Source organism: Bos indicus, chromosome 3 (assembly GCF_029378745.1).
Source record: "Bos indicus isolate NIAB-ARS_2022 breed Sahiwal x Tharparkar chromosome 3, NIAB-ARS_B.indTharparkar_mat_pri_1.0, whole genome shotgun sequence".
NCBI classification, from domain to species: Eukaryota; Metazoa; Chordata; class Mammalia; order Artiodactyla; family Bovidae; genus Bos; species Bos indicus.
This window is the reverse complement of record NC_091762.1, coordinates 120,779,835-120,803,573: the sequence shown is the minus strand read 5'-3', so window position 1 is coordinate 120,803,573 and position 23,739 is coordinate 120,779,835. Positions and strand designations below refer to the sequence as shown.

At 59.0% G+C, this 23,739-nt stretch overlaps 1 protein-coding gene across 1 annotated transcript; it reads right to left on the bottom strand.

Annotated features, from left to right (window-relative positions):
- Positions 1-9,357: 9,357 nt before the first annotated feature.
- Positions 9,358-13,021, bottom strand: RTP5 (receptor transporter protein 5 (putative)). Its single transcript, XM_070787097.1, has 2 exons — positions 12,831-13,021; positions 9,358-11,082 (listed from the first exon to the last, which is right to left on the bottom strand). The coding sequence occupies exons 1-2, from the start codon at positions 12,980-12,982 to the stop codon at positions 9,594-9,596; spliced, it is 1,641 nt and encodes a 546-aa protein (XP_070643198.1). The 5' UTR covers positions 12,983-13,021; the 3' UTR covers positions 9,358-9,593.
- Positions 13,022-23,739: the final 10,718 nt, after the last annotated feature.

The window sequence follows — 23,739 nt, the reverse complement described above, 5'->3', positions numbered from 1 at the left end:
GAGGCCCCCCCTGCGCTGAGGCTTCAGCCCGGCCCCCCCCCAAGTCCCCCACCAGCGGCCATGTCTTCTCCAATCCCTCCCAGCCAATGTGTGCAGGCTGGGCTTCTCACGGCAGCAGCTTTGAAAGACACTCGCAGAATGATGCCTAAAAAAGCAGGGCATCACTGGAGAGGCCCCCAGAGCCGGCCCAGGTCATCCTGAGGCTGCAGGCGCTGTCGCAGGGTCCCCACCAAGGGTGTCTCGTTCCTCCCCGGGTTCTGTTAGCAGAGCCTCATCCTGACGGGAGGGGCCTTACCCCTCTACGCCCCCAAGAAGACAGTGGACGGAGGCAACCTCCAAAGGCCCCAGCAGAGCCAGACACAAGGAAGGTCGCCACGGAAACAGCACAACGTCTGAAATAAAAACTTCACTGATGGGCTTAACTTCAGATAAAGGCAAGAGAGCCAGAAGGGAGAGGAATTGGAATCATCCCACCATGGAACAGAAGGCGGAATAACGGAAGAGAACGCCTAAGCCCCGGCTACCACTTGGAAAAAACACTGAGGGGCTTGTCCAACAAGGCGCGGCGAGGCGGAGGGCAGTGAGCACGCGGGCAGAGACGAGCCGTGGCTCTGGAGCGAGAGGTGCCTTTCCGAGGCAGCCCCAGGGCCCCCCTCCTGCCCAACTCTGCTGTCTCGAGCCCTCTCCAGGTGTGTCCCCAACAAATCCTGAGCCTCCCCTCCCCCGAGCCCCCCAAACTCCTCCCAGCATCTGCTTCCGGGAGGGCCTCCTGCTGCCGGGACACACACTGGGAGTCAGGCTGCCGCGAGGCTCTGACCTTTGTGAGACGGCAACTGACAGAGGCTTAAGACACGCCGTGAATAACTGCCTACAGAATCACCCGGCGAGGAACAGCCAGAAGGCCAACAGAGATAAATGACAAGGCGAGGGGTCCAGGGCCCCCGGGCCGCGCAATCAAGACAGTGCAACGGCTTCCGGTGGTTAAGCGGCGCCCTGTTTTGGTTGGACGAGACTCCTTTCAAAAACTAAAGGAAAATTAGCAGAAATAAAGAGCCTGGCACTGCCCAAACCTGGGAAGTTCTGGCAGCCGCCGTGAGTGATTCCTGCCGGGCTGGGGGCGGGAGCCCGGGTCCAAAGCAAGGAGCTGGAAGCCGGGCGGGGTGGGCGGGGCCTGCGGCCGCCAGTCGCTGCCCAGTCTCCCCGCCGACCCCCGACCCCCGTGAGGTGCGCCCGGGGCGGCCGAGGGCCCGGCAGTCAGAGACCCCAGCCTCTCAGGAGTGGGCCCGCCCCGCGCCCCGAGCGGGAGCAGCCCACACCCCCGGCCCAGGGACACACTGAGGGGAGGGGGCGTCGCCGAGCCCCGCCCCGGCGGCTCAACACAGGCCGAGGCCGCCCCCTGGTGGCCCTCCCCGAGTCCACCCCACGGGGGCAGCAGCTGCGTCTGCTCCTGACCCCCAGGGGCTCGGCCGCGGCTCTCCCCGCCCCCGCCCTCCTACCCCGAGCAGGGGCCTGCGGCCGGCAAGGGCGGGGCCAGGGCTGCCGGGGCCTCTGCAGGCGACGCCCTGGGAGTGGGGGGGCCAGGGCGCCTCTGGGGGCTGCGGCCACAGCGCAGAGATCACAGGATCTCCCCGCCTGCCACCGGCCCCCTTCTCCAGCTCCAGCTCCTGCCCCGGGCCCCCAGGACCCCTCCACAGGCTCAGCTGTGGCCTCAGGCTAGGTTGGCAGTCTGCCCACCTGGACCCCAGGAGGCGGGCAGCGCCAGTGGACCCTCCACTGAGGTCAGGGGACGGAGCTGCAGCAGCCAGATGTGTGGTGTGCGGGCCCCAAGCCCCCCACCAACCCCCACAGGGGGCCTGAGGGCAGGCAGAGCCCCAGGAACGTCAGGCCCCCACGTCCCGTGTGGAGGGAGCTCCCACCCTACACACCCGGCAAGGAGAGGGACCTAGCCCAGCAGAGCCTCCCTGGGTCCCGCGGGCCACGTGCACAGGCTCCCCAGGGCTCACACGTCCTTGAGTCCCGGGGGACCCTCGAGAGGGTGGTCTGCTCCCTGGAGCATTGCCCAGGGTGGGCACGGGAGGAGAAAGGGAGGAGGCGCTGTAGTACCGGGGCTGTGGCGGTGCCAGGGGGTCCCGGCGCCAGCTTCCCTCCGTGTGCTCCCTGCTCTCCTCCTCTCCTAAAGTAAGCATCTCGGGGGTCTCGCTCCTGGTTTACTTGGGCTTGAAGGACACACATGCCCTCCTCCTCTATGTCCCCTGCAGCCAGCCGGGCTCCAGGTGGGGCTCGTGCTGGGATGGGAGTGAAAAACCCCAGGAGACCAGGCAGGCAGACTCGGCTACTTGGTGAACAGACGTGTCCTCTTGAGAGTAACTGGCAGAGTTCACTTTCTGTGCTTCACAGGTGTTGCAGTTTTTACAGAGTGAGGGTTTGTGGGGACCCTGCACCCAGCAAGCCTGTCGGGGCCATTTGCCAACAGCATGGGCTCGCTCTGTGTGCGTCGCATTTCGGTCATTCTCGCGAGTGTACCTGCTTCATCCTTGTTATACTAGTCATGGTGGTCTGGGGCCGTGATCTTTCCTATCACTATTTTACGTCGCATTTCGGTCATTCTCGCGAGTGTGCCTGCTTCATCCTTGTTATACTAGTCATGGTGGTCTGGGGCCGTGATCTTTCCTATCACTATTTTACGTCGCATTTCGGTCATTCTCGCGAGTGTGCCTGCTTCATCCTTGTTATACTAGTCATGGTGGTCTGGGACCGTGATCTTTCCTATCACTATTTTAGTTGCTTGTAATAGTAACATAATTCAGTTACAAACTGCATCCATATCAGAGGCGACCTCAGTCCACAAACTGCGTATGCTCTGACTCCCCAACCCGGCCATTCCCCGCTCTCCCCCCTCCCTGGGATTCCCTTTCCCCTGAGACCAAACAATATTGAAACCAGGCCAATCAACCAGCCCGAAAAACCTCCACGTGCTTAACTGAAAGGGAGTCACAATTCTCCACTTCACATCGGAACTTGGACACGGAGAGGCTCAGTGAGGAAGGCACATGGAAACCCGAGACATGGTGAGAATGAGGCGTCCTGCACCAGACGGGTGGCCGGGCTGTGAGCACAGAGGCAACCGAAAGCGCTGCTGCGCGAGCAGGCGAGCGTCTGGAGGAAGGTGCGGCGGTCTGGACAGGTCGGACCAGCCACAGCGTTCGCTCTGTTGCTGTTCGGTCGCCAAGTCTTTGCACCCTCCTGGACGGCAGCACCCTTGACCAAAGCCTAATCTCGAGAAGGCCCCAGCTCTCCTCGAGTCTGCGAGAGCTGAGAGACGCGAGAAAGCTGCAGGAGGGAAGTGTGAAGCAGCAGAAGCTGGTTCACGAGGTGAAAGGAAAGAAGCGTCTCCATGACAGAGAAGGGAAAGGCAAGCAGCGAGCGCAGCCGTAGGGACTGCAGCGTGTTCTCCAGAAGCTCCAGCTGAGACTTCGGGAGGGCGGCACGTGAACGACAGATTTTTAATGTGGCGGCAACAGCCTTCCACTGGAGGAAGACACCATCTAGGACTCTCACAGTGAGGAGAAGACGAGGCCTGGCTTCAGCCTTCAAAGGACAGGCGGCCTCTCGATAGGGGCTAATACAGCTCGTGACGTGAAGTTGAAGCCAGTGCTCATTTGCCACCTGGAAATCCTAGGGGCTCAAGGATTACGGAAAATCTACTGTGCCTGTGCTCTGCAGACAGAACAGCAGGGATTGGAGAGGATGGACTCCAATCATGGAAGAAGTTCTCCTGCGGGTCAGCGGTTACAATGGTTTCTCTTTCTACAGAGGAAGCATTGGTGAAAGGAGAAGTCAGTCAGGGAGGCAATGCTGACTGCCGTCCAGTTCTAAAGCCCAGGCTTCAGCAAGCACCACCCTGATCAGTCGGCAGCCAGCAACATCAAGGCCAGACCCTCCACCAGGCTCAGACGCTGGTTAGCATTTTTTAGCAAAAAAGTGCTTTTTAATTAAGGTATGTACATTTTTTTAGGCACAATGTTATTGCACACTTACTAGACAACACTATGGTGTACACACACTTTTTATTTGCACTAGCAAACCACAAAATTCATGTGATCCACTTTATCGCAGTGTCTGGAACTGCACCCCCAATATCTCCAAGACTACGCCCCAAATCCCATTTTGTTTTATCTAGAGGTAAGCATACTGCATGATAACCCAGAGAAGAGACTGAGGATAAAAACGGCAGATGCCCCAGCGGCGCCCGGGAGTGCACGGCGGAAGCGGTTCTGAGCCCTCCTTCCTGGGAGTTAGGGTCATTCATGTTACTTTCGTAGTGAAAAGGGACGGATCAGTTCAAATCGCGTGCACCGAGCGTGCGGTTCTTGTGAGGGCCCCGGGAGCAAGCCCAGCCCTCAGAGGCTAGAAAATTTCTCTTATTTCCTGGGAAAGGCCATCTGTCCCACCCAGTCCACTCAAGGCCACGTGGCAGGGGACCCCACGCTCACCAGCTCAGTTCTGACCAGAGCTGTTAGACTTTCTAGAAAGCAGTGCCAGACTGCCTGGCTGATGAGAACGTGTGGACGATGAAACAGACGTGTTCCTAACTGTCGATGAAAATTAATCCATAGTTAATCCAAGAAAGAAAGAGAAAACGTCATTCTAGCCAAGCTCAGGATTATAACCCCAGAAACAGACCTTCCAGAAGCTCTGAGGACGGTTACGATGTTAGAAGTCAAAGCTCATGCACAAATGTTTTTGAGACAGAGCGGCGCATCCTATCACACGTTGGTGAGTTTACACATCCAGGTCCGCACACGTGAAGTGAGTCAGGGTCCTCGTGGCCCATCGGCCCAGGAAGGAAGGCTCTCCTGAGGAGGGCGAGCTCATGCAGCTGCTCTGCACACGCTAAGGGGGTGGGGCCCAGACACAAAGTCTGTCCTCTAATCTTCCAGCGGCCAGTGGGGCCCAGCCACCCACCGGGTACCTGCAGGGCAGGTCCTGAGACAGGAGATCTCCCAGATCACCCTCCCCAGCCCTCATCTATGGGAGGATCTCCCACACTCTCCACCCAATCCCGTCCTCGGGAGGGGCACAGACACTCCTGGTCACCAGCTAACCAGGGCCGGCCGGGTCAAGCCCCCTGCCTGGGTGTGGCCTCCAAACCTGCCCACGCAGCCTGAGGAGAGGAGGGCTCTGTGTGCCCTTGCTGTGTCCTGTGACCTCTCCCTGCTGCTGCTGAGTCGCTTCAGTCGTGTCCGACTCTGTGGTACCCCAGAGACGGCAGCCCACCAGGCTCCGCCATCCCTGGGATTCTCCAGGCAAGAACACTGGAATGGGTTGCCATTTCCTTCTCCAGTGCATGAAAGTGAAAAGTGAAAGGGAAGTCGCTCAGTCGTGCCCAACCCTCAGCAACCCCATTGGACTGCAGCCCACCAGGCTCCTCCGTCCATGGGATTTTCCAGGCAAGAGTAGTGGAGTGAATTCTGAATGAATTATTAAATAATTAACTGAAATTTAATTATTCATGAGGGCTTACCTCTTTGTTCAGTGGTAAAAAATCCCCCTGCCAGGCAGGAGACACGGGTTCAATCCCTGGGTCGGGAAGATCCCCTGGAGGAGGAAACGGCGACCCACTCCAGTATTCTTGCTGAGAGCCTGCAGGTTTCAATCCACAGGGTCACAAGAGTCCGATGTAACTAAAAAACAACATTATTCATGAAAATTAATGCTGGTGATACCAACAATGGGTGGAGTTTGTTGGGTTTTAAGGAACCTGCTGACTGAACAGTGAACAGTCAAGTACCAGCAGTGCCTTCTGGAATTCCAGCTGAGTTACTCCAAATCCTAAAAGTTGATGCTGTTAAAATGCTGCACTCAATATGCCAGCAAATTTGGAAAACTCAGCCGTGGCCACAGGACTGGAAAATGTCAGTTTTCATCACATTCCCAAAGGAGGTCAACCCCAAAGAATGTTCAAGCTACCTTACAATTGCACTCATTTCACGTGCTAGCAAGGCAATGCTTAAAATCCTTCAATCTAGGCTTCAGCAGTATGTGAACCAAGAACTTCGAGATGTGCAAGCTGGGTTTAGAAAAGGCAGAGGAAACAGAGATCATATTGCCAACATCCACTGGATCACAGAGAAAGCAAGGGAATTCCAGAAAAAGATCTATTTCTGCGTCATTGACTACACTAAAGCCTTTCACTGTGGATCACAGCAAACTGTGAAAAAAGTCTTAACGAGACGGGAGTACCAGACCATCTTGCCTGCCTCCTGAGAAACCTGTGTGTGGGTCACAAAGCAACAGTTAGAATCGGACGGGGAACAACACACTGCTTCCAAATAGGAAAAGGAGCGCATCAAGGCTGTGTATTGTCACTCTGCTTATTTAATGTATATGCAGAGGACATCATGTGAAATTCCAAGCTGGATGAAGCACAAGCTGGAATCAAGACTGCTTGGAGAAATATCAATAACCTCAGTTATGCAGATGAAACCACCTTTATGGCAGAAAGTAAAGAGGAATAGTGGAACTCACCTTGATGAGGTTGAAAGAAGAGAATGAAAAAGCTGGCTTAAAACTCAACATTCAAAAAACTAAGATGATGGCATCCGGTCCCATCATTCATGGGAAATAGAAGGGGGGGAGGTGGAAACAGTGACAGACTATTTTTCTGGGCTCCAAAATCACTGCAGATGATAACTGCAGCCATGAAATTAAAAGACACTTGCTCCTTGGAAAAAAGCTATGACCAGCCTAGACAGCATACTAAAAACCAGAGACATTACTTTGCCAACAAAGGTCCATCTTGTCAAGGCTATGATTTTTCCAGTTGTCATGTATGGATGTGAGAGTTGGACTATAAAGAAAGTTGGGCGCCAAAGAATGGATGCTTTTGAACTGTGGTGTTGGAGAGGACTCTTGAGAGTTCCTTGGACTGTAAGGAGATCTAACCAGTCCATCCTATAGGAAATCAACCCTGAATATTCATTGGAAGGACTGATGTTGAAGCTGAAGCTCCAATACTTTGGCCACCTGTTGCGAAGAACTGACTCATTGGAAAAGACCCTGATGCTGGGAAAGATTGAGGACAGGAGGAGAAGGGGACGATAGAAGATGAGATGGTTGGATGGCATCACCGACTCAAGGGACATGGGTTTGGGTGGACTCCGGGAGGTGGCGATGGACAGGGAGGCCTGGCGTGCTGCAATCCGTGGGATCGCAGAGTCAGACACGACTGAACAAGTACCTTCCCGGCATCACAGGGCTGCGCTTCCCGCCAGCGGCCACACGAGGGCGCGCAGGACCGCGCGGCGGCCGGGCTTGCGGGGCGGCCGACCTGGGGGCGGGCCCGGCGCTGGGGGAGGGGCTGGCGCTGGGGGCAGAAGGCGGGGGTGGGGCGCCCGGGCTTGGGGAGGGGCCGTAGCGCTGCAGAGAGCCCGCGGATGCGGAGGACCTCGGCGCGGGCTGGGTCCCCGCCTTCCGTGATGCTGCGTCCCCCCAACCCCGCTGGAGGGCCCTGGGGTCCCCGCGCTCTCGGCTCCGGTCCTCCTGAGCGGTCACGCCCGAGGGGACACCCCTCTTGGCCGGTTCCCAGGGCGAGAGGCGCTGAAGGCCCAGGGGCTGTAAGGGGACCACACCCCCTTCTCTGCACCCCGCTGGGCGGCAGCCGCGGGAAGGGCAGAGCGGAGGTCCCCGTGCGGCCGCAGGGCGGGGGGGCACACGCGTCACTGTGGGTGCAGCAGGCCCAGGACCGTGAGGACAGCGCGGGCCAGTGGTGTCGGGGTGGGCAGGTCACTGCTGGCCTGGGGGCCTGGATGACCATCGGGAGACCCCAGAAAACGGGCGCCGGTGTGAGCCCTCTGCTCTGGAGGGGGTGGTCCAGAGGCAGCGGCCACAGACCCTCAGGACCAAGGGTGACTGGGCCTCGAGCCTCTAAGTCAGGCGCCCAGAGGGAAGCTTGTTGAGTCCGCAGGGACGGTGGCCAGCCCTGAAGTTCTCTACTGCGGCCCTGTGTGGTCGGTCTGAGCCATCCAGGGACAGCTTTGCATCTCAGAAGCAATTTCTATTTATCTAGAAGCTGGAAATCATGCGGTGACCAGCACTTCAATGGGGGCTGCCCCAGGGGAGACCACAGGTCTGAAGACAGAGGTACCACTATGGGCACCACAGCCCCCCAACAGCTGCTTCCCAGGGAGGAGGGCGGTGCATCCTGCCCTAGGAGAGGGGTCTCACCAGTGTAGACAGAACACTCAAGGTGGGAGGGCGGGTCATATCCTAGGAGTGAGATCTCACCCAGTGTAGACATAACACCCAGAGTGGGAGGGCAGGTACTGCCCTAAGAGTGAGGTCTCACCTGGTGTAGACAGAACACTCAGGGTGGAAGGGCGGGCCCTGCCCTAGGAGTGAGGTCTCACCCGGTGTAGACAGAACTCTGGAGTTGTGTCCTGATCCAGTGGTTAGTGTATCAGAAAAGGGGGAGCCTGGCTGCAGTGCTCTGGCTGGCTCTGCTCGGCTGTGTGAGTGTCAAGCCTCGAGGCCCAGAGCCTTCTGCGCCCTGGTGTCATGTGGGGTTCCGTTGGGCAGGATGCTGACGTCAAAGCCCACCCCCCTCCCTCCGTCCAGGCAGCCCCTCTGTGGGGACCCCTCCCCATCCTTCTTCCTCACCTGGAGTCAGCCTGAGGTCTAATCTCCCAGATCCGCCCTGGCCCTGTGGACAGAGGGCCCTGTGGACAGAGGGCCCTGCAGCAGAGAGTCTGGCCACCTACCCCTCCCCATGAGGCAAGCCTTCCCAAACCTCCCATCCGACCGGGGACCCAAGTCTCAGACCCCAGGGCCCTGGGGCCAATCTGTGTGAGGGGAGGGACAGGGTGACCCCGCCCAGCTGCCCGTGGTCATCCCCTGATGCCTGGGACCCACATGGCCCAACACCCCTGCCCCTTAGAACTGGATCCTGGGCCATGAAGATGGGAATCCAGGGTGTAGACACAGGGAACCTCAAGCAGATGGCGCTTCTTGAAAAGCGCGTGGATGAAAATGTTCCAGGAACCATGAACAAAATCTGGTAAAATGCTGGGTGGTCCTCTGCCCCTCCCTCGGGGAAGGTGCCTCCTCAGCTCCTGGGGCCCTGGGGAGGGGGTGGTCTCCAACCACACCTAGAGGGGCTTTCATCTTCCCGAGGAGGTGGTGTTGGTCTCCCACCCTCCGCAGCTTGTGCTGAACCAGCCCGAGCGTCACGTCCAGAGATCTAATGGCACCGCAGGAAAGGGTCACTGGGGGGACCAGGACCCCAGGGGTCGGCTGGCCCCTGTGCCCCACCACCCTCTCCTGCACACCCTCAGCTCAGTGGGAGACTTATGTGGCTGCTGCCTCTTAACTCTTGTTTTATTGACGTGTAACACACATACAGAGTGCCTGGGACACACGCGGTCAGCTCGGGGGGTGGCCATGGCATGAGTTTCCATGACACCAGGACTCACCGCGGAGATGCAACATGGAAGCAGTGCTGTCGGGGCGGCCGGGGGCAGGGGTCTCTGCTCACCAGGCGCCCGGGCAGCCCCCCTGGAGGGGGTCCCCAGGGGAGCGACGGGAGGCACCGCCCTTCATACCCACGGGGAGCGGTCGGGGCTGAACTTGCACAGGTACATTATCCAGAGGACACAGACGGCCAGCGAGACCCAGATCCAGACCTCTTCGTAAGGGTCAAAGCAGAAGCCCTCGGCCCAGCAGAAGCCCTCGTCCCCGGGGGGCGGGGGGCGGAACCTGGATGCACGGGGTCCTGGCTGCTTCCGCTTCTTGGACGAGCCCTGGGGCGCCAGGCCATCGCCTTGAGGGCCCCTGGCCTTGCGCCCGGAGCTCTTGCTTTGGATGATGCTGAAGACAGAGAAGGGGACGGTGACGGAGCCCTCGCCGAGGGGCACCCAGCCGCCCACGTCGGTCCCCGGGAGGCGCTCACGGCCCTCGGCAGGGGGGCCGCCGCCGCCAGCCACCTGCCCTTTGCCTTCGGGGCCACTGGCAGAGGAGGCCGCCACTCTGCCCTCGTAGGCGAACATGAAAGGGAAGGTGAGGGAGCCGTACACCAGGTCGAACGCGTCGGCGTCTTCCAGGAGCACGTCGGTCAAGGAGGAGGGGAAGGTGACCGAGCCCTCCCCGTTGTCCATGAGGCCCACGATGTAGGTCATGGGCCGCGGGCTGCCTCCAACCGGGACAAGCCTGGTGCTGCTGGACGGGGCGCCCCAGTCGGCACCCTCGTCCTCGCCCTCGCCCTCATCCCCGTCCTCGTCGGGTTCAGAGACACAGCCGAGCCCTTGGCAGATGAAGCCTGTGGTTGCCTTCGCGCCGCTGAGCAGGAGCCCCTGGCCGTGGAAGACGGGGGCTTTGATGCTCACCGGGAAGCGCCTACCCTTGGACGTGGCCTTGGGGTTGGCGGGCAGGTAGAGGGAGCCCCTGCCGATGATGTGCTGCCGGCCTGCTGACTCACCCGCCAGCCCCTGGGCCCTGTGCCCGAGGCAGAAGGGGATGGTGACGACCTCCTCGGCCTGGCCGCAGAAGTCCCTGCCCTCGGCGATGGGGCTCCTGATGAGGTCGGCTGCGTACAAGGGAACGGCGATGGCGTCGGGGGTGCAGCCCCGTGGGCGGTCGACCAGCAGCCCGCGGCCCAGCGTACGCAGCTGCCTGCTGGTGGCGGGGGCAGCCTCGTCGCCGCTGGAGTACAGGGTGAACCTGCCCTTGATGCTGCCGGAGCTCCTGCCCTCGGGCCCCCAGGCGGGGTCAGGCGGCTGCTGGAAGAAGCAGACTCCCAGGTCGCAGGCCTCACAGCGTTCGCCGAAGCAGACCTCGGGGCCCTGGTCGGAGCCGGGACCCTCCGCGTAGCACTTGCGCTCGATGAACCGCACCAGCTTGCCCAGGAAGAGCCGCACGCTCAGCAGGCTGACACGGCACTCGGCCCCGCCGGGCGGGCACAGCCGGCACCGCTGGCCCCAGACCCGCATCTTGACCAGCCCACGCCGGCCTGCCTCGTCCCACCACAGGTGGAAGAGCACGTGCACGTGGGCCGAGGCCCAGCCCCACTGGCAGCGACCGCACTGGAGCCTGCGGAGGAGAGAGGCCGGGGGGCGAGGGCTCGGCCGGAGCCTGCCCTGCACGCCCCCGAGGCCCCACAGCCTGTGCGCACCCTCGAGGCCCCCGCCCGTGAGCACCCCTGAAGCCCCACAGCCCGTGCGTGCCCCCGAGACCCCACAGCTCGTGTGCGCCCCTGAGACCCCACAGCTCGTGTGCGCCCCTGAGACCCCACAGCCCGTACGCACCCTTGAGGCTCCAGCCCGTGCGTACCCCCCACGTGTGTGCGCCCCCGCGGCCTGCCAGCCTGAGGAGCCCAAGCAGACGCCTTCCATCCTTTGGCCCCAGCATGCCCCGGGTGGCCAAGCGCACTGCCTGGGCCCCTCTGGGCTCAGCGCTACATCTGCTGCTGCTCTGTCCCAGCGGCGTGGGTCTCAGCGCCCCTAGGAGACACCACCAGGACCCCGCGGGAGGGAGGGCCATCTGTGGTGCCCAGGGGATAGGGCAGGGGGCTGCACAAAGGGCCTGGGGAGCCCGTCCCCCGGGAGAGGGGCCATGAGGGGTGCGGGGAGAACTGGGCGTGGGGGGTGGCTGGGAGGCTGGGTGGCCCTGTGGCCCTGGGCCAGCGCACCGGGACTGCGTGCCCACCCCTCATGTGCAACGGCGCTGCTCCGGGGGCCAAGGCCCTGTGTCCCCGTCTCTCCAGCTGAGTAACCCTCGGGCTGATCCACCAGACCTTCCCCTGATGGTGGGCTTTCCACCCCCCACACCCCCACCTGCAGCCTCCTGCCACGCATGGCTGGGGAGCACCTGGACACATGTGGTGTCCTTGGTACTGAACTTCCTCCTTTATTTGTTAATTACGCGGCGCGTCATGGCTGGACGTGGAGACGTGGGTCTGCACTAGTGACCGTCCCACCAGCTGGCGCGTCTGTGCCTGTGAAAACCACACACCGACCAGTGCTCAGGCTGCTTGTCCAGCCCGTGAGCAGCGGCTCCTCCCAGGACAGTCACGGGTGGGAAGGAGCCTCCGATGCTGTCACTTCCTGACACCTGGGAAAGCCAGCCTCTCACCGCACTCCTGACTCCCGGCGCTTCAGACACGGGGGAGCGGGGGCATCCGTGTCAAAGGACAGCTGCCCACGGGGTCCACACAGCCCCCTCTCCCGCCGGCGCCCTCCCGGCTGGCCCCTGGGAGACCCTCGGCCGGTCGCCTGTGGCTGCTTGTCTGACGCTGGGAGGGCACGGCTCACGTGGGGACCCACGGTCCCCGGGGCTCCCGACGTGGCCCCTGCTCGGCCACAGCCCAGGCCAGGACTGCCTCTTCCTTCTTGGGCCCAAGCCCTCCATGAGGGTCCATCCGCTCAGGCCCTCTGCAGGGCAGGGCAGAGACCCACCCTGCTCCAGCTGTTAGCGCTGCCATGGAAACGAGGAGATGCTGCGGTGAACAAAGTCTGCCACAGGCGGGCAGCCATCCCCCATCCCACCAGCTGCCCCTGGGCTGGGCCCCCAGACTGGCCTGGAGGTGCCCAGCAGGCAGGGACTCAGCTCGCCTGCGATGCAGGTAACGGACACACAGCTCCCCCAACACCCCCACTGCCCAGAAGGGACGGGGAGCTCCCGGCCCCCCCACCCACCTGTTGGGTGCCAAGGCCAGGCAGACACACGCTGCTCCTGCCTCCCTCAAGGCCCAGGCCACATCCAGCACTGGCTGGTGGCGAGGCAAACTCGCCCCCCCCACCCCACCTCCAGGGACCCCACAGGAGGCCCCCCAGCCGCACCTCGAGAGCCCCCGAAGCCGGTACTGGAAACCGCTGCTGTCCAGGTGCCCTGAGGCCAGGTTCTCCTGGGGGACCAGCTCCCAGATGTCCTTGGGCTTCGTCTGGGCCATTAGCTGCACCAAAGTCTTGGCCCACACGTCCGCCCCGTCCATGCTGTTCGGATCCGCAGTGCGGTCAGAGGGCTGCACCGGCTTGGGCTCCAGGCGAGCACCCACCCGCCTCCAGCACTGGCCAATCGCTGCCTTGACAACCACCCGGTCTCCATGGCAACCGGGTTTGTCTCAGAGAAATGAGCAATGGGACTCTTTTTCTGATCCCTTTGAGTATTTTTTATTACGCAAGCAGTGGATTTTCGTTTTAGGAAAAATTGGAAACAGGTAAATAAACAGGACGACACACACGATGATAAAGGTCGCCCGTCGTCCCCACTGTGGGGCCAACGTCCACGCGTCTCCGGTGCCTGAAGGGAATCGCGGGCCTGCTCCTCTCCCACAGCACGCCGCGGGACCCGTGCTTCTGAACGTCTGGCGTCGCCCGGCCCGCAGCTGGGGTGCAGTCTGCCTACCCGGCCTCGATCCCTGAACTCGATGCCAAGTCTGCTGTCACGAGCAAAGCTGTGAGGAACTTTACTGAGCATGTATCGTTGTGAATTGTCCCATTACTTTTCTCCGAACTCTTTATTTGCTAGAAAATCACCTTCGTGTTAAAATACCTTAAACACAGTCAATGCACAGCTTCACAAATGCCTCTAAGCTCTTAGCTCAGCACTGAAGGAGCCAGGGCCCCATAAGTGTCCGCGTGCCCCCAGCCCCCAGAGCCCGCCCTTTCCCGCCAGGGCAGCCCATCGGGGACACCAGGGAACCTCCTGGAAGAGGAGCCCACGGCCCGTGAGCTGTGTCCCTGTCCTGTGTGCAGACCTCATCACAGCAGGTCAGGGCTTGGTGACGGTGCAACAGTGGCCAGGCTCAAGGACAGAACCACCGCTGGTCAGGCAGGGTGGGGAGGGGCCTGCACCCAGAAAGCCAAGGGAGCAGCCTCCTCCGCGGGCCCAAGGCCCTGACACAGGGGCTCGTGTTGACAAGATGAAAAGGCTCCGGCCAAGAGAGGGAGACAGGGTCGTCGGCTGGGAGGGCCCGTGCTCAGCAGCCAGTGAGCCCCCAGTGCCCACAGGCAACAGGAAGAGACACTCCCCCAGGCTGTGGCAGCTCCTGGCACAGAGCTGGCCTCCTCCACAGGCCCCTCCCGGAATGAGGTCCTGGGCTCTGCGCCTGGGCCACTGGCCCCCCTCCCCGCCCTGGGCCTGTCCACACAGACAGGCCTCCTGCTCTGTGCCGCCCTGCCCTGAGGGCCACGTCACCTGCCTGACAGCTGTCTCCAGGCTCCGGAGTCTCTGCGCCCCCTCTGCTGGGAGCAAGCCTCATGGGCTGGCCATTTCTGTCCACTCCCCGAGCCACCCAGAAATTCCAGCGTGCAAACCTGATGTGCCCTTTGGGGAGTGCTCTGCATGAGGCCCGCTCAGCTCCACGGGGGCAAACCTGATGTGCCCTTTGACCGGGGAGTGCTCTGCGTGAGGCCCGCTCAGCTCCACGGGGCCTCCCCACCGCAACTTGGCCTCTACCCCGCGTGCAGAGCAGTTGCTTCCCATTGTTCTCCCTCATCTGTGTCCAGCCCACAGCTGACCCTGTCAAGTGGCTTGTTTCTCAACAAACTCTTTCAATTGGGTGACCTCTGTCTGCCTCTCAGCTAAGTGTGAGAGTGAGATAGAGCAGGAAAGTATTGGGAGGTGCCTCAGGGAAGGTTCCATAATACTGGACCAGGTAACCAGGAAGAGTCCTACTTCTCCCATTCCAATTTCACCTTCTCTGCTCACCAAAGCAGAGATGATGACATGATGGCTGGCACTCCTGCAGCCACCTTAGACGACAAGGTGACCTTGCAGATAGAAGCCACTGCTGAGGAAGAAGCAAGGAGACACCCTGATCCTTGAGGGCAGCTGGAGTCCTGATACCACTTCAGGGTCACGTAACCCTGGGTTTCTTCTTTAAGAGAGAAATGAACTTCTTGCAGTCACTGTTATCTTTGTTGTCGTTCAGTCACTAACTCATGTCCAACTCTTTGTGACCCCAGGGACTGCAGCACTCCAGGCTTCCCTGTCCTTCACGATCTCCCAGAGCTTGCTCAAACTCACGTCCATCAAGTTGGTGATGCCATCCAACCATCTGATCCTCTCCCGTCCCCTTCTCCTGCCTTCAATCTTTCCCAGCTTCAGGGGCTTTGCTAATGAGTTGGTTCTTTGCATCAGGTGACCAAAGTGTTGGGGCTTCAGCTTCAGCATCAGCCCTTCTAATGAACACTCAGGACTGATGTCCTTTAAGATGGACTGGTTGGATCTCCTTGCAGTCCAAGGGACTCTCGAGTGTCTTCTCCAATACCATAGTTAAAAAGCATCAATCCTTCAGTGCACAGCTTTCTTTATAGTCCAACTCTCACATCCATACAAGACTACTCGAAAAACCATAGCTTTAATTATACAGACATTTGTCTGCAAAGTTATATGTCTGCTTTTTAATATGGGGTATAGGTTTGTCGTAGCTTTTCTTCCAAGGAGAAAGCATCTTTTAATTTCCTGGCTGCAGTCACCGTCCACAGTGATTTTGAAGCCCAAGAAAACAAAATCTGTCACTGTTTCCACTTTTTCCCCATCTATTTGCCGTGAAGTGATGGGAATGGATGCCATGATCTTAGTTTTTTGAATATTGAGTTTTAAGCCAGCTTCTTCACTCTCTTCTTTCACCCTCATCAAGAGACTCTTTAGTTCCTCTTCGCTCTCTGCCATTAGGGTGGTGTCATCTGTATATGTTACCTTCAGATGACATCAGATCAGTCGCTCAGTCGTGTCCGACTCTTTGTGACCCCATGAATCGTAGCACACCAGGCCTCCCTGTCCATCACCAACTCCCGGAGTTCACTCAGAGTCATGTCCATCGAGTCAGTGACGCCATCCAGCCATCTCATCCTCTGTCGTCCCCTTCTCCTCCTGCCCCCAATGCCTCCCAGCATCAGAGTCTTTTCCAATGAGTCAACTCTTCGCATGAGGTGGCCAAAATACTGGAGTTTCAGCTTCAGCATCATTCCTTCCAAAGAAATCCCAGGGCTGATCTCCTTCAGAATGGACTGGTTGGATCTCCTTGCAGTCCAAGGGACTCTCAAGAGTCTTCTCCAACACCACAGTTCAAAAGCATCAATTCTTTGGCACTCAGCCTTCTTCACTGTCCAACTCTCACATCCATACATGACCACAGGAAAAACCATAGCCTTGACTAGACGGACCTTTGTTGGCAAAGTAATGTCTCTGCTTTTGAATATGCTATCTAGGTTGGTCATAACTTTCCTTCCAAGGAGCAAGCGTCTTTTAATTTCGTGACTGCAATCACCATCTGCAGTGATTTTGGAGCCCAGAAAAATAAAGTCTGACACTGTGTCCACTGGTTCCCCATCTATTTCCCATGAAGTGATGGGACCGGATGCCATGATCTTCGTTTTCTGAATGTGGAGCTTTAAGCCAACTTTTTCACTCTCCTCTTTCACTGTCATCAAGAGGCTCTTGAGTTCCTCTTCACTTTCTGCCATAAGGGTGGTGTCATCTGCATATCTGAGGTTATTGATATTTCTCCCAGCAATCTTGATTCCAGCTTGTGTTTCTTCCAGTCCAGCGTTTCTCATGATGTACTCTGCATATAAGTTAAATAAACAGGGTGACAATATACAGCCTTGACAAACTCCTTTTCCTATTTGGAACCAGTCTGTTGTCCCATGTCCAGTTCTAACTGTTGCTTCCTGACCTGCATACAGATTTCTCAAGAGGCAGATCAGGTGGTCTGGTATTCCCATCTCTTTCAGAATTTTCCAGTTTATTGTGATCCACACAGTCAAAGGCTTTGGCATAGTCAATAAAGCAGAAATAGATGTTTTTCTGGAACTCTCTTCCTTCTTCCATGATCCAGCGGATGTTGGCAATTTGATCTCTGGTTCCTCTGGCTTTTCTAAAACCAGCTTGAACATCAGGAAGTTCATGGTTCACATATTGCTGAAGCCTGGCTTGGAGAATTCTGAGCATTACTTTACTAGTGTGTGAGATGAGTGCAATTGTGCGGTAGTTTGAGCATTCTTTGGCATTGCCTTTCTTTGGGATTAGAATGAAAACTGACCTTTTCCAGTCCTGTGGCCACTGCTGAGTTTTCCAAATGTGCTGGCATATTGAGTGCAGCACTTTCACAGCATCATCTTTCAGGATTTGGAATAGCTCAACTGGAATGCCATCACCTCCACTAGCTTTGTTCGTAGTGATGCTTTCTAAGGCCCACTTGACTTCACATTCCAGGATGTCTGGCTCTAGGTCAGTGATCACACCATCGTGATTAGCTGGGTCATGAAGATCTTTTTTGTACAGTTCTTCTGTGTATTCTTGCCATGTCTTCTTAATATCTTCTGCTTCTGTTAGGTCCATACCATTTCTGTCCTTTATCGAGCTCATCTATGCATGAAATGTTCCTTTGGTATCTCTGATTTTCTTGAAGAGATCCCTAGTCTTTCCCATTCTGTTGTTTTCCTCTATTTCTTTGCATTGATCGCTAAAGAAAGCTTTCTTATCTCTTCTTGCTATTCTTTGGAACTCTGCATTCAGATGCTTATATCTTTCCTTTTCTCCTTTGCTTTTCGCTTCTCTTCTTTTCACAGCTATTTGTAAGGCCTCCCCAGACAGCCATTTTGCTTTTTTGCATTTCTTTTCCATGGGGATGGTCTTGATCCCTGTCTCCTGTACAATGTCACGAACCTCCATCCATAGTTCATCAGGCACTCTATCTATCAGATCTAGGCCCTTAAATCTATTTCTCACTTCTACTGTATAATCATAAGGGATTTGATTTAGGTCATACCTGAATGGTCTAGTGGTTTTCCCTACTTTCTTCAATTTAAGTCTGAATTTGGCAATAAGGAGTTCATGGTCTGAGCCACAGTCAGCTCCTAGTCTTGTTTTTGCTGACTGTATAGAGCTTCTCCATCTTTGGCTGCAAAGAATATAATCAATCTGATTTCGGTGTTGACCATCTGGTGATGTCCATGTGTAGAGTCTTCTCTTGTGTTGTTGGAAGAGGGTGTTTGTTATGACCAGTGCATTTTCTTGGCAAAACTCTATCAGTTACCTTAGGGCAGCTTTTCCTGGGAAATTTTTGGTTATCACGCAGCCAATCATTGCAATTCTAAGATCCTTCGTTTTGCTGGTCAGTCTGGGCTGTGCTGTGCACAAGCTCTCCCCCTCCCGGTGGCCCCTCCAGGCACAGTGGCCCCGGCTGTGCCTGCCCTGTGCTGGGCGTGGGCCCCTCACGCTGCCAAGACCAGACCACCCCAGGCCACCCACAGGCCCCTCCTCTCCAGAGACCGCCAGCTGTCTCTGACTCTGGGGGAGAGTCTAGCAATCGTGACTCACCATATTGTCCCGGAAAATAACCTTTGGGTGGTGATGCAAGGAGCCAGTCACCTCCGACCTTTCACTCAGGACCCCCTCAGCCTATCCCAGAGGTGCAGAAGGTGGGGAGGTCAGCCTTCACACCCTTTTATCTGGCTGCCCATTTATCTGCCCCCCAAACACATGAGCCCAGCCCCCCACGAAAGCTGCTTACAGGGTCTGCTAACAGATCCATCAGCCATAAACACCTCCTCCTCTTGGCAGAGAAATGAGAGGCGAGGCAGAAGGCAGCACCACCCCGCATGGGAGGCGTGTTCTGGAGCCGGGGTCTGTGTGAGTCCAGCCTGGAGGAGGGGTCAGAGAGGCCCTTCCGCTGAAGGACAGGCTCCCACAGCAGGGTCAGCGGCCACTCCCTCTGCCCTAGGACCAGCCTCCCTGAGGCACTGATGACTCCAGATCAGCTCGGATGGGGGATGCAGAGAAGTGCCAAGAAACCAGGTCCCGTTTCCACACGATCACCCCCAAGGCAAGCAGCAAGGTCTGCTCTCCGGGTGGACACGCCCTGGCCTCCTCCTCAGCCACACTCGCCCCCCAGCCAGGGCGCGGGGCAGCCCCCACGCGGGGCCTCCGGTGGAGCGTAGGAACGTAGACCTCCTGCAGGCCAGGTGAGCCCCCGTCTGCCCCCACCTGGACCGGCTGGGTCCCGGAAGCCCCCACCCCGAGCCTGGGCCAGACAGCAGCCCGCTTTGGGCAGGGGTGGGAGTGGAGGCGGCAAGACAGCCCAGCAGGGAGGCAACAGACCTGGCCACCAGCTCAGGGTCGGGGGTTACAGGGTCCGCCCGAGGCCACCCAGCTGATGCTTTGCTCCACCAACCTCGGGCGTGGGCAGCAGACAAGTTAAGACAGACAGACAACCAAGAAGAGAGCTGGGGGCAGAGTCTGTCTCAGACTCTCAGAGGGGTGCACCCCCGAATCCTGGGCCCTACGGCCCACCCGAGGGCCCGAGCCCCGCACACGGCCAAGCTGCACACACGGGGCCTCAGGCGGCAGGCGGGGTCCAGCCGGCAGCAGGCACCACAGCCCCATCCAGCTGTTCCATCCCTACGGTGTTTCCCAACGTCCAAGTCTCAGCATCCAGCCCAGCTGCTGCCAAGCAAGGGGCTGGCACCTCCCCCAGACCCCACAGGAGCCAGGACATCGAGCAGCAGAGGAGAAGGACAAGGGACCCGGGGCAGCAGGCGAGGCACCTCTGACAGCACCCCGGCCCTCAGAGGCAAGGTCGGCCTGTCCAGGGGGTGGCGCCTCCTCCTCCGCCCTGGCCGGTCTGCCTCCAGAACCTGGCGGGCTGCCCCTCAGCCCCCTGGGCAGCTGGCCAGTGAGAGAGGCCAGAAGTGCACACACAGGCACACACACGCATGTGAGCACTGCACACACACACCCATAAACACGCAACACACACATACCTGTACTCTGCACACATACACGCAAACACACCACACGCACCTACACATCCTGACCCACATATGAACACGAGCCTGCACACAAACACACCACACACACACATTCATGTGAACACATGTGCACATGCAAACACGCACCACACACACACACATTCGTGTGAACACCTGTGCACACGCAAGCACACACCACACACAAACACATTCGTGTGAACACCTGCGCACATGCAAACACACACCACACACAAACACATTCGTGTGAACACCTGCGCACACGCAAACATGCACCACACACAAACACATTCGTGTGAACACCTGTGCACACACAAACACGTACCACACACAAACACATTCGTGTGAACACCTGTGCACACGCAAGCACGCACCACACACAAACACATTCGTGTGAACACCTGTGCACACGCAAGCACGCACCACACACAAACACATTCGTGTGAACACCTGCGCACACGCAAACACGCACCACACACAAACACATTCGTGTGAACACCTGCACACACGCAAACACGCACCACACACAAACACATTCATGTGAACACCTGTGCACACGCAAGCACACACCACACACACATTCATGTGAACACCTGCACACACGCAAACAGACACCACACACGCCTGCCTGTGAACATATGCATGCCCACACACGTACGAAAACATGAACACATACACGCAAATACACGTCCTGGGAAATTTTAAATATAAATCTGCATTTAAACTCCTAACAGCATTCTGGCAATTTCAGAAATGAGGGGCCCCACCGCATGAGCAAACAGCCAGCTGTCTTTACTCTTGTGCGTAATAAATGATGAAAATATTTCATCTTCATTTTTTAATTTGGTTCTTAAATTGGGCAGATAAATTCGGTATTCTTTTTTAACTTCTGGGAAATGCTTCAAAAACAGGATAGAGCAGAAAGTTTTTATTTGCAAACACTATTAACCATTTCCTGTTCCAACCTCAGACTGGCTGTGAACTCACCACCCTCCCGGTTTGGGGCATCATTTCGCCCTCCAAGTGTGGGTCAGGGGTCGCTGACATCACCATCTTCTGGCCCCTCAGAAGCAGTATCGGGTGACCCCCCGCTTCCTGTGCTTCCCCCCACCACAATGGAAACGTCCCTCCAACGCCAGCGGCCTCTCAGGAGCTCGGGGATCCCCTCTTCCCCACTTTCTCTCCACCCCTGTCCTCCTCCAGGGTCACCTCAGCCAGGCCAGGTGCACCTTGGAAACCCTAGGTCCCCTCTCAAGGCTGAAAGATGGGAACCCAGTGCCCGCCTAGCTGAGAACCCTGCGGGCCCTTTCACTTCCTTCACTGCTGGCCCCTGGGCTTCTGCAGTCGGTCCCGCAGGAAGCAGCCGGCAGCCAGACAGACCTGCCAACGCAGCACACACCCCACGGCACCAGAGGCTGCGGGGACCAGGGCTGCTCAGCAGGCCCTGCCCACCGGCTCCTCCCTGCCAGACCCCCAGCTGGATCCGCCCAGGTGGGCCTCAGCAGAGAAGAGCCAAGTGTGCCCACCACCACGGGGCACAGTGAGGAGCTCAGCAGGGACACGTGGGCGCGTGGACCACCGTGCGTGGGGTCCTGCCGCAGGGGCCGCCCCACTGTGTACCTTGTGGAGACACAGCAGACGCTGCAGGGTGGACGCTTGGGTGCAGGGTGAGAGGGCAAGGAGCTGGCAGTGGCCTCAGAGGCGCAGGGGGCCGAGGGATGAGAGCTGGCGGCACCTCGGGGGCAGGAGGCAGGCCGTCACGGGCACGCCGTACAGCACCAAACGCACGCGCCGCACCCCTCGGTGGGCTGCAGCCACGGCAGCCCCGGTGTGCCAGCAGGCGGCCATGCGGGATGCCGGCCCGCCACCGTCACGCCTGGAGCGCTCCGCAGTGACCGCCTCCCCGGAGGCCCCGCTGCACTGGGGGCCCCGTGTGGCCTGACGGTCCCAGCCCCACGCCTGGGCTTGTGAGAGGGTCACATGTAGGGTCAGACGGTCAGCCCCGCAGTGAGCCCGACTGAAATGTCCCAAACCTGAAGGGGTGAGACCAGGTCACAGGGCCCAGAGGACAGCCCAGCCGGCAGGATGCAGGGAGGGGCAGATGGGGCCTGACCGTCACTCCCTCCACCCAGGGAGCCTGACCTGTCCCAGTGAAGGGTGGGGACAGGGGGGAGGCTGTGTGAGGGACCGTGTGCGGGGACGGTGTGTGTGGGGACGGTGTGTGTGTGGGGACGGTGTGTGTGGGGGGATGGTGTGTGTGCGGGGACGGTGTGTATGTGGGGACGCTGTGTGTGGGGACACTGTGTGGGGGGACGGTGTGTGGGGACAGTGTGTGGGGATGGTTGTGTGTGTGGGGACGGTCTGTGTGGGCATGGTGTGTGTGGGGACGCTGTGTGTGGGGACGCTGTGTAAGGAAGGTGTGTGTGAGGACAGTGTGTGTGGGGATGGTGTGTGTGGGGAGGGTGTGTGTAGGGACAGTCTGTGGGGGGACAGTCTGTGGGGACGCTGTGTGGGGAGGGTGTGTGTGGGGACAGTGTGTGGGGGGACGCTGCATGGGGGGACGCTGTGTGGGGATGCTGTGTGGGGACGCTGTGTGGGGGGACAGTCTGTGGGGATGGTGTGTCGGGGGACACTGTTGGGGACAGGATGGTGCGGGGAGCCCTACAGGTGGACGATGGGGGAAATGGTGGGGGACGGGGTGTGTGTGGGGACAGCTTGTTGATACGCAGCGGGAGCTGGCCTGTGGGGACGGCACCCAGAGGCCCTGGGATTCCCACCCCTTCCCTCACTTCCCAGGGCCCCTCCCCAGGCTCTGGCCCAGTTGTCCTGCTGGTCTTGCCCTCCCCAGGCTCCAGGTACCCTCTCTCTGCCTCCAGTGTCTGTGTCCCCTTCCTCCCTCGGTCCCCTCCCACCCCAACCCTCCTGCAGTCAAGGGCCCCTTTCAGCCTGCCGAGTCTGGGCCACCCGCCCAGCCCACCGCCCTGGGGCATCAGTGAGAGTGGGGGTCAAGAGGCTGGGAGGGAAGGACCACCAGGAGGGGGTAGGAAGGGAAGGGGGGCGACAGGGAAGGAGGCACTGTCCGGGCTCTCACAGGTGGAACGGAGGCGAGGGTGGTGAGGAGGCCCCAGGGTCTGACAGCACCCCACTCCTTGCACGCCCCACTGCAGCCCGGTCCTCAGGGGACAGAGTGCTCCCCGCACACCCCACTGCAGCCTGGTCCTCAGGGGACACAGCACCCCACACACAGAGCTTCGGGCCTCTGTGAGCGCCCACGTGCCCCCCAGGGCCAGGGTCAGCAGGGACCCCTCCCGCCCTCCACGCTGCCCCCGCGGCCTCCTCGGGGGCTAGCGCCTGGGAGTGGCCCCCTGTTCACCACGGAGCCTCCTCCGCCCAGTGCCTTGCTTCGCCGGAGATAGTGTCTTTGATGCTCTTTTTCCACCGTTTCAGTTTTCTTTAATGTTTTCCCTTCACAGCAAACCCCGGTGTCAGAGCCGGGGCTGAGCGCCAGCTGTCAGGCAGTTTCTGTCTCTGTCATCTTAGCTGACGAGACCTACGCACCGCACGGCTAATATCAGCAGTTTCGTTTTTCCTGTTTTCCATTCATTAGAACAACATGCTTAGAGCGAAATGTGGTGAATGACCCAGTGACTTAACAAACGTCGGGGCTGGGCGGCCAGGCCGGGCTCCTGGAAACCCCAGGACCACCCCCAGCACCGATGGGCTTGGGAAGCTTCTGCAGGAGGAAAGAGGTGGAAGTGAGGCTGCCCCCCCGCCACTGCCAGGGTCCTCCTGAGAGCCGGCCCCCAGAAGCCCCCCATCCACTTAAGGCCAGAGGGACCACCGAGGGCGTGGGGAGGGGCCCAGCGCCCTGGGTAGGACAGGAGGCACGGGTCGCAGGAGGGCCTGGAGGAAAGAGCCCAGAGCCTCGCCGCCCACCTCCACTGGGGAGGTTGCCCACCGCCATGAGGGAGGT

Coding starts and splice junctions, on each gene's coding strand:
- RTP5 (XM_070787097.1), bottom strand. CDS start 12,982: ATGGACGGGGCGGACGTGTGGGCCAAGACTTTGGTGCAGCTAATGGCC. Junction 11,083..12,830: donor CGGCTTCGGGGGCTCTCGAG/GTGCGGCTGGGG, acceptor TCTCCTCCGCAG/GCTCCAGTGCGGTCGCTGCC.